The sequence below is a fragment of the Dermacentor silvarum genome, chromosome 5, assembly GCF_013339745.2.
Source record: "Dermacentor silvarum isolate Dsil-2018 chromosome 5, BIME_Dsil_1.4, whole genome shotgun sequence".
NCBI lineage: Eukaryota > Metazoa > Arthropoda > Arachnida > Ixodida > Ixodidae > Dermacentor > Dermacentor silvarum.
Window position 1 is genome coordinate 159,646,036 of NC_051158.1, and position 13,982 is coordinate 159,660,017.

A 13,982-nucleotide genomic window follows, 5' to 3' on the forward strand; every position below is an offset into this window, starting at 1 on the left:
GCTAAAGTGGAGGAGCGTCATGTTCTGTATTAAGTCCCCGTATGATAATATCCTATCGCAATATGCACGCTGTACGCCATTAGACAAGCGCTTTTCTAGTGCTTGTGTAATGCAATCAAGCATGTATTTTCTAGTGCGGCCGTGGCTGCGCATGGCTGTCAATGCGGCTGAACGCATACACAGCCTGCACGTCCTGTTTTAGAGGTAATCTGCCACAAGTGCAAAGAGTGGGTGTGCCGAGATGGCTGGCATCTCGTGCGCAGTTTTGCCGCACACTCGCTACTGGCGGTTGCATAATCTAGAGTTTCGGAGACATGCATTGAAGCAAGAGGCAGAAGAAGCATTTGGTGAATACAACGAAATGTCAATATAATGAAGCAAGCAGGTGATTTTGATGACTTCGTTATATCGCGGTTTAACCGTATACAATGAAAATATTCCATAGAAAGCCGCGCAAATCAACCATGGACTGCGGAATGCATGGAGCAATGTTTCTATGACTGCACTACTTGCACAGCTTCTACAGCGTTGCTTGTCGTGTATGAAACCGAGTGTAGAATACAGGGACGAGCATGTTATTTACTCATTGGGTGCAGTTCCTGGTCCCGCACAATGTGATGCTTTATTCCACATGCACATGCTTTGTTTTCTATGCAGTGTGCGGGGCAAGGTTCGGCGTGTGCGTTGTTCTGCAGGCTCCCAACCCTCACCTTGGCGGGCACATCTTCAGAGTCGAGCAGCAGGTTGTCCGAGAAGTGCGACGAAGTCCTCGGGTCGCTTACCGATGTTGGTCTGGTTCCGGGCACAAAACCCCTGGTGCGTGGCCGCAGTGTCGGTGGGGTCTCGGGATCTGTCTGAGTGCATGCCTGCAAACACATCACTAGCTCAGTTTGCCGCTGTCCTGCGATTTGTTGATGACCAACATGTGTTGCAAGTTGGGCAGTATGGTAGAGCAGCATGTTAACAAATCAACAATGCAATAAGATGAATGTAGAGAGAGAAATTGAAAAGAGACTAAAGATAGAAAAAGGCAGAGAGGGCAATAAGACAGGTGTCTGGTTTGCTACACTACAACTGAGAGCGAAGGAAAGGGAGAAATGGAAAGATGAGCATGAAGAAAGATGCGCTGGGCTGCAAATGATCATTCAGGCTGGTGCACTTCAAAAGCTACACTAGTGCACAATTAACCTTTTGTACCAGCAACTAATGTGGCCATCATAGTTAAACAAAAGACATGACAAGTGCGAATACCTTGTACTCCCTTCCTGTATCCGCTTTTTGAGCTCTCTGTGTGCCACCACAGTTGCTTCAGTAACTATCACTAGCTCCTGTACACTCTGCCATGTGGTGTATGCTGGATTGTGCGTGTGCCCAGGTTAACATAGCTGGGATTGTACAACATACACATCCAACACACAACACTGCTTTAGCAGCCATCAAGAACACAGGTGATGTTGAGAGAGGTGATGTTGTGTTGGCAAAGAGACTGAGCGCATGCAAATTGCACTCAAACCATGCCACGCAGGAACTCCTTTTATTCCAATGCATCACACGTACATATATAAATATACATATATATATAGTCGAACCCATTTATAACAATAATCAAGTGCCACGAAAATTCCATTGTTATAACCGATAATTGTTATAACCGGGTTGCATAAAAAAATCGATGCAGCTAGAGGATGGCAGAGCTGTTTTGAGAAAACTATAATGGAGGGGAGGCCAGTGCCACTCTGTCGGCATTCAAGAATGGCACTGCTATACAACTGCAATGTGGGGTCACAGGCGGCAAGGGACATGCGGTCTACGCCGAGGCATCACTTTGGTGGCCTCAAAAGGGGTCTTTTAAAAATTGCGAGAAGGCTGCCGTGGTAGCCTCTCAGCTTGAGAAAACCAGGAGAAACGCTGAGGCGAGATTGCCACAAGCATCTCATCACATACTTCTCACTGGATTGCACAATAAAACCCAAATGCCCTTCAGCTTTGCGTCGCCGTCGCTATCCAATGCAAGCACATTCACGACAGACGCCTTATCGGTTAGAAGCACTTCGTTTCCAAATCCATAGCAGTGCACTTTCTATTCAGTGGCAACATCATGCGTTGCCGATGATCAGTGGGCAGATCAGCCATCTTCCATTTCGGCGGTGAGTCAAACGAGGCTGAGAAACAACGTGGCCCGGAGCGACTTATATCGGTGTGACACGACCACTTTTGATCGCGAGTAAGCTCGATCCGGATTGAAATTCTCTACTGCAATTGGCTCCCTCGCACACCTTGGGCAAAGGGGTCAATCCTGGCTGAGAAATTTAATACGGATTGGGCTTGAACGAGATGAAAAGTGCGCCGCACAACACCCATACTAATCCGTCAGCAGAACTTTGCAGTATGAGTAGCCAGCAAGCAATCGCAGCCAGCACTATCAGCGCATTTGGCGCGGTCCATTTGTGTTTTGGACGGTGGTGCGGTGTAAAGCTATGGGCGCAACCCATTCGTGTTCAGAAGGGTGGAAGGGCGATAGTAAAGCGCGTAAGGCAGGCGATGCGGAAAAGGCTGGAAAACTGCGCGCGGAAGCGTGCAGCAGCTCGATTCTTTTTCTTTTCGAGGATTTCCCATTCCATTCTCTTTCAGCACGGACATCCTGTAGCCAAACTTCATCGTTATAATTGATAATGCTGCATGGGGCATTGCAGTAAGTGGATTATTTCACCATAGAAAACATGCAAAAGTTGACGGTGCAGCTTCTTATTGTTAAAACCGATATATTGTTAAAAACAGTATCGTTATAACAGGTTCGACTGTAATACAGTTAGCAGTAGTGCCACTTCTTGGCAACTGTTTGAGTCTGATTACGCCAAGAGCGCCTAGTGTTAGTATGCGACGCTACAGTCTAGCCCACATCACAAACAAGTGCACTGCTTTCCTATAACGGTTAGCATTGTAGCATAATCTTCATCACCACGAGCCCTCATCAGACATAATCATCAGCACTGTGCATGTCGCTCAAGCCACGGGAGAATGCGCTTTTGTTCTCGGCAGTGCTGGTTGCCGCAGCCACTCCACTCGCCGCTTTGCCTTCACTCTTCTTTTAATAAACGTAGGGACGACAGCACACCTTGTCAGCCACCGTCACGTCATCCTTACAGTTTGTGTCCTTACGGCAGTAATATAAGCACCAGCGTCATCTCTCCCACACTACCACACTGTTTGCACTCACGTTCGCCATCCATGAAACAAACCAAGTTGCATAGCAATCTACTTGGCAGATTTGCAGTGCTTTGAAGACCATAACATGACAGACGACAGTCTCGGATATGGCTGCAATGCCTCCCGTGCTTGTGAAGTGAAACAGAATGGCTGCATGCACAAGTAGTGCGCTGTGGCATCTCCTGCATAGAACTGTGAGCATCATTTACGCCACAAATAGGACTGCATGCATGGCCCACAGTATACAGACACAGCTATGCAAAGCAGAGTGCTTCTAGAGTGCTGCTTGTTGTGCACTATGGTCCAATTTTGGCTGTGTAACACAACAAAATATCTTAAAAGATATTCTTTCTCGAAAGCTTAAAGGCCAACTGCAACGAAATTTCACTTCAGCTAAATATGTTATAAATGAGTACCATATACTACTGAATCAATCTTTGGAAAGCTGCAGGGCTGATAATTGTATACTTTTCTTGTTAGAAGCCTTTCATTAAAGAGCACCTAAGTAGACAACCTGTGCACCCGGGTGTTGTCGCCAATTACATAAGTCCCAGCACACCGTCTTCAAGACTTTTCAGCGCGCCACAATTAGCACCGGGTGATTGGGCTGGCTCGCACCGCCATGCCTGGAGAACCACAGCGAATAATCAGAGCACATAGTTATCCGAACGTCGCAACAGCACCCCGAAGCAGCTGCGGTATCTAGGCTACATAACAGATGCAGCTACATGCAATGATGCACAGCTGGGATGGATTATGCACTCGAGCAGGTCTCCTTTTCTAGCACTGCACATCACTGTGCATCACTGTGAGCGGATATGCAGCTTGCGTTCCTAGTTTTTGAGGTAATCTGCCGCATGTGCAAAGAGCGGGCGTGCCGAGATGGCGTGGCATCATGTGCGCTGTTTAGTACTGGAGATTGTGTAATCTCAAGTTTCGGAGACGTGTTGAAGCGAGAGGCAGACAAAGCATTTGCTCCCCACTGCCGGCGCTTTTCTTGATTGTGTCCCACTACGGGCAATACTATCAGCCCTATCAGCCGCAGGGGCGGAATGGATACAAAAGCGTGACTCACACGTGCTGGTGCAAGTCACTTTTATGTTTATTGGCATTGCTTCGTACTGCCGATATTAGGATATCGTCGAAATTGCAGAAAACTCATATCATTCGTCGCCAACTAAAATTCAACAAAATAACTTTATTTCTCATTCAAATTTGCTTTTTCCAGTTGTCTACAAATTCGGAAAATGTTGGGACCCTTGTGTGCAAGAAAAATCCATCGGCAACTGCACATCCTTGTATAAAAGGTTGGACTTCAATATAAGAATAATGTTTGACATAACGAAGCAAATTGCCGATTTTACCAACTTCATTGTATCGAGGATTAACACTTTCGTGACCGCGCCTATTCCCGTTGACAGTATCTTCTCGATAATACAAGTTCGAATTTTGGCGCTTCTCCGAGCGCTTCGGACAGCTAGCGCCATCGAGTGGGTTAAAGAGAGACTATTTTATCAGTTTCTGATTTGTGTTTGTCTTTTCTACCGCGCGGGGATTTTTAAAGCGCCTGTATAGCCGGGGTGACGAGCGCTCGTCGTTTGGCATCTATGCCGCGCGCGTCTGCTCCATGGAAACGGCGAGTTTCAACGGATTCCGATGCATTTGGGCTCGAATTTGCGGATGATCGTAGCAGCACAGACTCGAAAGACTACTTCGATTCGTCGGACTTCAGTACGGATGACGAAAGTGCGGCAAACCACCCCGGAACATCGACAGGTATCCGCCGTTGAGTTTTGCTTTCTTCTCGGACCGTGTTATCGCTGCCACACATCGACGTAAGAATTTCCTGCGTGTTCTAAAGGTCATAGTTCTTATCTGCAGGGTGTAAACGTCGTTTGGACGTGATCATTTGCCAGCGGCCACGCAGAGAGAGGAGTTTTGTCCATGAAGATGGCCGGGAGTGCACCTTGGAATCGCGCTCTGGAGTGCTGCGTGTACCCGTGTGCCTCAAGAACTTTTGTAGATACAGAGCTTATATTTGCAGGCTGATTTCATATATCCCTTTTGTTGAAAATGTATATTTCGATTTTTTTAAATATTTTTTTTCTGGAAAGCAGCATTGCTGTTTTTATCGATCTTTCTCAGTCTTGTTGCAATTTTTTTGTTTTGATAATGTTTTTCATACTATATTAATTAAATATGTTGTTTGAAATTAATACCGTTGGAAAGATAATTTCTTGTACAATTTGATACCATACACTTCAACATGAATCATGTCCTGTGGCAGGAAAAAAAATAATTACCAGACTACCCGAAAACTACTGATTTTCCCGCGGTCACAAAAGTGGTAAAGGGGCCCTGAACCGCTTATATATCGAAGTGGAGAAAGACATTTGAAGAGAAAATAGGCTATTTCAAAAATACTTTGCTGCAAAAGGTACTTCAATGCATTCAGCAGAAGTGGAGTTATTGGCAATCAAACACTGCCTCCAATATGCTCCCCCTTCATTCTTCAATGCCTTGCACTGCGAAGGCTACGGCAGAGTGGGGTGGGGTCACAACGCTCCGCCTCCGAAACGTCACTGCGGCGCGCAGTTCAAATTTCATTTTGGACTTCCGATTTTGGTGCCTACGACGCGCTAAATGTAAGCCAAACGCGGTTGTCCTCAGCGAGCCGCTGTGTGCTTAGCCACTGGACTCGCGGCGGCACCTCGCGGCGGCCACGGTGTAGCCCACCGCAGCGACGAATAGCAGCCATGCATTGGAGTGTGCTTTACTATGAAATAAAGCACATAGAAAAGAGCGAGGATCATGGGGTCTTTTGAAACGAGTGTTTGGGCCCCGCTTGCGAGCTCCCCGCACCACGTACGACAGCAAAGCTTGGCTGAGATGTTCACAGCAGCGTATGCTACCTGCGGACTATGTTATTTCACGAAGCTCGAGGGGTGGTTCAGGGCCCCATTAACTCTATTTGCGACTAACAAAAAAAACGAGCCCCTCAGTTCACATTTTATTCATTATCAGTACAACAGTTACATGAGTTAACAGTTAGTATTTACCAGTTAGGCTATTACACGAGTGCAGGGACTTGCAAATTTATGCAACAAAAGTCGAGATAATTCCACTATTGCACCCTGCATTATGAACTACAATCCAGGGAAACGGAGAGAGTGGAGTTTCTGATGCAGTGACGCTGCAAACAATAAGACGCACCTCATAGGAGGGCTTGTCCACAGGCCTTGATGAGAATGTGGGCACCTTGGGCGGGTCCGTGCTACGAGGAACCAAAAAAAAATGCAAAGGCATCAAAACCCGGTGGCACTATCACAATGCAATTCCACATCGTACAGTCAAACCCGCTTTTAACCAACAGGCTTAGGGGCTCAAGCTAGTTCGATATGTCAGCTAATTCTATGTACCCAAATTCACCCATAACAAACTTAAATCAGCTTTTGTGATTTGGAACACACCAAGGAAAGAAGCAAGGAAGGAATCTATTTCTTGATTGCACAATGGGCTTAACAAGTCTGTCCACCTGACTCGCACCAGCACGTGTGGGCAAACAGTTACACACATGCAGGTGACTTGACAGCATATCACGTTGATATGCTTCCGATATACTTCTGGCAAGGGTCCGAGCATTCAACTTGGTAAATATGCCACAAAACACTACACATAAGAGTACACACCAACAATGGTGCCTTGTCACATGTGTTGTCTACTAGCTCTTATGTGTAGTCTTGTTTTGTGCCATCTCTACAGTGATGAACCTGTACCAACTAGGCCAACAATAAGTCTTACACCGCAGATTCGCCCATGAATGCTCGAAAAAAAGGCATAAAATAAACAAATGCTGCATTCGCGGCATGGAAAGGCTCCATGATGTTGTCAGCAGATGCCTAGGGTTCGATGTATCCAGTGTCCAGTTCGTTATTAGGGACTTATTTGGCATTACAGTTGACTTCCGTGAATTCAGTCCTGAAGGATCGAATTTACAGAAGGATCAATGAATAAAGCTAGCTTTGCCGCAATACAGCTGTGGGTGAAATAAAAGCGGGAAAAGGTGCAATTGTTAAGGGACATAGCACGTGTTCCTCAATTTGCACACGCACATGCGTCGCCTCTGGTCACAGTACGAGGACGGAGACGCCTAGAAAGTTTACTGGCAGGCCTTCAGAGTTTCAGATCCCCACTCTTTTGTTGGCTTTAAGCATCTCCTTGACTCTCAGAGCTTTCTAGCTTTTCCAAAACACAGACAGTTTTTCGCCACTTCTTAATTAAGCCACTTTTAATTTCGCCACTTCTTAATACAATTAAGGAATGTGTACTAGGCCCCGTTAACGATCTCATATACGAGACACGCATGGCGGGCGAAATGAAGGCTCAAATCGCCACAGAAACGTCAGAAACAGCTGTGAATGGCTAGCAGTATGCTTATAAGGCATCTAGGTGCTCGTACTGTGACCGGAAATGGCATGTGCGCTCCGGTATAATTAAATAGCATGTACTATGTCCGATGAGAATGGCTTTTTCTATTCTAAATATGCTAATAAATTGCATATTCTTCACCGCATAACACGACTGCAGTGAGGCGAAGCTGACAAGTCAAGTTATCTGGCGAAAGGTAGTTTTGAGATCGAAATAACGGAAGTTTGGGACCTTAGAAATGTATGGGCGCCAGCCGGACCTCCAGTCAGCATCGAATTAACCGGAGTCGAATTAATGGGACTCTACTGTAGCAGTATCACTCAATAAGTTCTGCACTTTTTATATAAACAATAATTACCTTTATCCAGATTCTTTATATTCGGATTAGACCAAAATATTTGGTCACGGATGCAAATTCGTTCCAGAACAAGTGAATGCAAGAAGTGATCACTGCAAGAAAAACAGCATGCAGGATGAGAGATATAGGCTAGATATACCAACATGGTCATTCATGTGTTTTGCATAAGTGGTTTGCTTCACAGCCTGTGTCTCGTTTTGAATACTATTTTTTTTTTTTACTACGCAACTGAACGTGCATGGAGTATTCATAAAGGCACTGAATAACAGGTGCTCGCCAATGCAGGAAACAAGGAAGCATTTAAGAGTTTAAATGTGCGCTTTACCTCTTTCGTGGTGCACAGCCACAGTCATTGGTTTATTGAACAACAAAGACGTTTTCTAACTGCAATCAAGCCTGCATATACTGAATTCAAAGGGAACTGGGAAAATGTGATATACCATCAACATCGATTAACTCGAACATGACGGGGAACTGACGAAATTCTTCAAATTATCCGGCAGGTTGAAATAAAGAATATGAAAAAAAAGAAGCCCAAATATGCCAGTGATTGATTTGGCAACATTTGCCCGATCCTAACATTCCCCCAAATCAAATTCAGTCCCACTTTATATGTGTCCAAAGAAGAAAGCTAAATGAGAAATGACATTAAAGTTCTTTAACAAAGTAGAAATCTAACAGGCACCCGATTTTTTTGCAAGAAAAACGGGCAAAGGTCTAGTATGGGGTAATCAATGGCTGCTGGTTTCCTAAAGTCAGCTTCGCCACACTGTTTTTTAAGGGCAGCTTCGCCGCAATACACTAGCGTTATGCGGAAAAGGATATGAGTGCCACAAAGGCGGTTATATCCACGTTAGTTTTATCGAGGTTCAACTGTAAATAACTCTAAGTTGGAGAGGATGATTCAAGCACGAGGTTCTTTTTCTCTTTCTCTCTCACGCAAAGTCCATTGGGTCCAGGCTGGAGGAGAGCGATATCTGGTCAAACTTGCTGTCCAGCAAGTCCTGCTGAACTGATGCCGCGGTGGCAGTAAAGCCTCCCCGTGGTGGCTGTGACCGACTGGGCCGCCGTGGCGGAGTACGGTGCAGGGGGGCCGCCCTATCCTCATCCGCAAGGGAGATCAGCTCCTCCACAATATCCGACACGTCATCTGCAGCGATGGATGGAGGACGACGCCTGCGAACCGCGCACACAATGTTACCACACTGTGTTATAGTGCTGTGCTGAACTATGTTGTGAAGTTGCTTTCTGCAGTAATAATTAAACGGTACTTTGAATCGCTTTGCTTGTGAAGTTGCAATGCTATCTGCTATAGCTGTACCCGACGATATAAGATAAATATAGCGAAATATTGCGAGGTCTAACCGTGAGAAGTCTGAAATTTGGTTAAAATAGAGTGGGGTTGGAAAAGGTGTCCCTGGAAAATTCTTTGATGGGTCAAATGTGCTTGAAAGCACACTGGCCAAGGCTTTGCCACAATTAGCCATACAATGGCCACAGAATCTTGTGGAACATTTGCCCTTCAACGAATTAATGCTTAGCATGGAAAGGAAGTTCATGATGATTGACCACAATGTGCGTGAAACAGGCACTTGCAGCACAGGAAGCTGGAGTGTGATAATAATTGTAATACCATGTAAAGGAGGGCTGTCAGCATAAAAATGCAAGCATGCGGCTTCCATTGTGCAGTTTGTGAGCCACGAGTACTCAGGAGCACAAATACAGTGCACTGTGAAAGCATGAACAGCAGAACGAGCGCTGCATGTGCATAGTCTCCTAGGGTCGAGTATTTTGCAATTTCAAAACTCCTCTGTCATCTTCATTGAAATTTCCCTTCCCTGGCACTTATTCAGTAACTAGACTTTCTACGTATGCAAAGGACAAAAAGGGAGTATTGTGCCAAAGCAACCAGTCTGAACGCTTGTCCCGTGCAATTCTCATCATCTATGTTGTTCACGTCATTGTTCGCCGACCCATTCAAGCGAAGCCATTCAGCCAGCCTCCTTTCCCAGTTGCACGTTCACCTTATTACGGTTGGCCGGTGAACAAAGGTGGCATGCTCCACCTCGACGGTCGAGGCCTGACGGGATGGAAGTGGCTTGCCAGGCGTAGACTTGATTCGGCCCGTGTCGCCCGCCTGCTCCAGCCGCCCGACGGCAAAGCCGACGTTGCCTTGGCCCTGCATGGTAGAACACATGCCATGCCACGGCACACATTTTATTAACCCGCACACTTTCAACGAACCAAGCAGCAAATTAAGAGATTTTGCATATATTCAAAGAAAGAGCACAAAAATATGGCTGGCATAAATAATCAGCTAATAGAGGCTCACTTATGCACCATGCAGAAATACAGTAGAACCGTGTTGACGCGTTCTGGAAGAAAATGCGAGTAAAAACGTATTAACTGGCAAAATGTACGAGCAGAAGTCACTAAAAAATATGGAATACTCAACTGCAGTTGACATAAATGCAATGTGAAGCATTGGGCAAATCATTAAAGCACACGACGCTGATGCATGCCAAGCTGTTGGGCCCAAGCTGCCCAAGATGCACGCTGTCACTTATGCGGTTTCCGCAAGCTTACATTTGTGCTCCTCAAATTCGGCCTGTATCGGCAGCGTCTTCGGGCAAGGAATTTAAGGGTGGGAGGTTTCAACGCACCCACTCGGAGAGAATCGTTGCGGCACGGGACGCCGACACGCATCGAGCTTGTGGGGCACGAGTGACCCAAGACACGCACTGTCATTTTCCTACTGCGTAGTGTTTTACGATGGCAACCAGAAACAGAAACGAAATCGAGCTTTAAGACTTTTTAATCAAAGGTCAATTATTATGAGATTGAAATAACGGAAACTTGGGCCCATAGAAATGTATGGACGCCTGCCGGGACTTTATCTGCTTCGAATTAGGCGAAAAATTGTATTGACCAGAGTTGAATTAACGAAAGTCTACTGTATTCGAGAAAAATCACTGTTGAACATCGAATATTCCCAATTTCTAAAAATAGTGAAATATAAAGTTTCGTGGAGTCTGTTCAGTAACAAAATGCTTGTTTACTTCATTTTATACATGTACACCAGATGTGATACAATACGATCACATCTGGTGCACAATGACAAAAAGTAACGAAAAATAGGAGGGGCATGTCCCAGATGCATTTAGTAGATTGCTGAAAGAGCTGAAGCCAATACTACAGCACCACACATCATTTTGAAAGGATCCAGACATGGCGAGATGGTGCAAATAATTACTTGCTTTGTCTTAATCGAGACAGCGAATTCACAGGCTGCATTAGACGAGGCATGCTTATTCGATGGCTGTTGGTGTGCACGTCTCATTTACATCAGTCTTTTTTCTTGAAGACTGCATGAAATGTTGTCCCTCATAGTATTCGAATGAAGCTACAGTAAAACCTCGATAATTCGAACTCGGTTAATTCGAAATTTCGGTTAATTCGAAGAATTTGAACGGTCCCGTCATTCGCAATGCAAGTTCTACCGGATAATTTGAATGGCCCGGGCGACTCTATTCGGATAATTCGAAGTTTCCGGCTAGTAGCAACGTGCGGCGGTTAGGTTAGGGTGCTCCGTACAGTCGCCAACCGATTTTCCGAGCTCGTGGGAACTGAAAAATAGTTCGGAAAACTCGTTCGGCCGAAAAAAAAAAAGTTATTAGTGCGGCTTAAAAAAAATCTCTAATGATGCCCTGCCTCATACTACGCTTGGAGGGGATCGACTTGCTTGGATTTGCGCAGCAATGACGTTGTTGTCTCCGTGTACAGTCGACACGAACGTCACCGCGTTGGCGATCTCCGCCAACGGAGTTCGCCACGGAGATCCAAGAAACTAGCTTCGCACCGCTTAGCTCTCGCGAAGGTACAGGAAGTAGCGCCGATCACTGAGACATGGGTCTCCGAGACACCTGCTCAGTGTACACGCCACGTTCAAAATAGCAACCGAAACTTGAGAAAAAAAAACAACTCACTGAATTAACAAGCGTGATGTCAGTGCGCACGAACGAGCGCGGCCGCCGCAGCGAGCGAATGTTCGTGCGGTCTATCGCTTCAATGGAAACTGAGCGGCAAGAGCACAGCGCATACAAAAGGTCAGAGCCGTCTGGAGATCGCTTTCAAGATACGGTGCGCGCGAGAAACCGCTCCGGCACTAAGTACGCAGTTGTGAGTAGAAGTCGCCCCCCCCCCACTTCCCTCCCATACTCCCACGGCCTTTCGCACGAGGGAGGAAGTTGCGTTTACGCTCCACCGTGCGTTCGCTCTCCATGAAGGCGCGCTGTCACTCGCACATACGGCGGGCGCGCGGCGATGATTTTATCGCCCTTGGACTTTGTATGGAACCTCAGGGCGGCGACGCCGATGGCGAAAATCCGCTTGAAGTGTCCATATAATTGCTGTCGCAATAAAAAAACATCCCACAATAAATGCTTACAACGATAGTGCCGAGCGCATTACTAAGAAAAAAGAAAAAGAGCAGTACTCTGGAGCGTTTTGTCAGCCAAGGAAGAGCGGGCATGGCCTCCGAGACTGGAGGCTTGCGCGAGCTTTCTATTGATAGCGCACGTTCCAATCTTGGAGGCTATACAGCGAGCCACTGGAATCCAAGCCAGTGCAAACTCCAACATGGCGGCCTCCAAGATTGGGTAGCGCGGCTCGGAAAGAGCGATTTAGTCCGCAAAGTCGAACTTTGGGGTCTCAATTCGTCCGAAAAATTGGGTGCGAAAATGCATGAACTCAATGGGAACCCTGACGGTGCATTTTTGAAGTCCAGAATATCCAGCAAGTCCAAATTTTTGGAGTCAAGCACCACCACGCCCGCTTTCGCGACAGTTATCGATTCCGTGAACATCGTCCGCAACTTTGTTAAGTGCAGTGCGGGTGATATTTGTATGCTACGTTTTTTGAGCCAGCTGGAGAGCATGGCACTAGGGGCAGCGAACCAGCGCGCCAAGTAATCCCGCATCGGTGATTACATTGAGTAATTTTTCTCGGACATGGAAAATAAAGGTGATTTCTTTTTGCGGCAAGTTCTTGCTTGTTTTCTTTTTTTATTATTCATTTCGGTTAATTCGAAAATCCGCTTAATTTGAAGAATTTTCGCGGTCCGGCGACCTTCAAATTATCGAGGTTTTACTGTATAACAATTGGCCTTGAGGATGCAGCATATATGCAGGCTTTGCGATGCCGCGCGGTTCCATGCTGGATTACGTTTTCTTTTTCCTTTGTGCACTTTTTGTATGTTCTTCTTTGTCAGAGAGAGCACAACATTCACATTGTAGTACATAAAAAACTACTCCCTACTTCAAGTCTCTAGCAATGAAAGAAGCTAGCAATTGACAACTCATTCAGTTTTCTTCTTTCTTTTAAAATGAAATCAGGTGAAGACACTGATGTTAGTGAATGAAGGACAGTTCGTGCTAAATACTGCAACATTCTTTCTTACGCAACTTCACGTTGCGCAGAGTCTTGCACTGACTAAGCACGGACACATCACGCACATTGTGCCCCGGTAAAGGTTTGCAAAATGTAAGAGCACTGTAACCTGCCTGGAAGCACCAAACGCACATTGAATCACGGCACGCAACAAAAAGCACATTTCTCGTGCTGCCACACACTGAGATGGTGACAGCATTCGTATTAGCAACCGAAGTGTTAATAAATGCGTTTGCAATCTTGGGGTGCTTCACAAATTTTCCGGGAGTCTATGTTTTTATGTATCTAACCATTTTCCTGCCAATGTGAGTCACCTTGTAACCATCGGACCAACTTGAGAGACTGCAGCATGTGGCAATGTGTACATATGTGCCGTTCTTCAACAAACCACTTTTACGCCGACATGGGCCACTGTACACGCGGGACTGGATAGGTACTGCTGTTCAACGGAATTCTTTGACACCAACTTGGAGCACTGGGTATGTGCCGCTGGGTGTGTGGCAAGCGAGCAAACAATTCTCAGCGTTCACACGCACTGGCG

At 46.1% G+C, this 13,982-nt stretch overlaps 1 protein-coding gene across 2 annotated transcripts in view; it reads right to left on the reverse strand.

Annotated features, from left to right (window-relative positions):
* The window catches only part of LOC119453821 (uncharacterized), a 95,426-nt gene that overhangs the window by 31,415 nt on the left and 50,029 nt on the right, over positions 1-13,982 (reverse strand). For both annotated transcript variants that reach the window (XM_037715863.2, XM_049668553.1), the window contains exons 9-12: positions 10,018-10,172; positions 8,933-9,169; positions 6,421-6,481; positions 711-866 (exon numbers count right to left, since the gene is read on the reverse strand). In XM_037715863.2, coding sequence (XP_037571791.1) covers positions 711-866; positions 6,421-6,481; positions 8,933-9,169; positions 10,018-10,172 — 609 coding nt within the window. The remainder of the gene's footprint in view (positions 1-710; positions 867-6,420; positions 6,482-8,932; positions 9,170-10,017; positions 10,173-13,982) is intronic.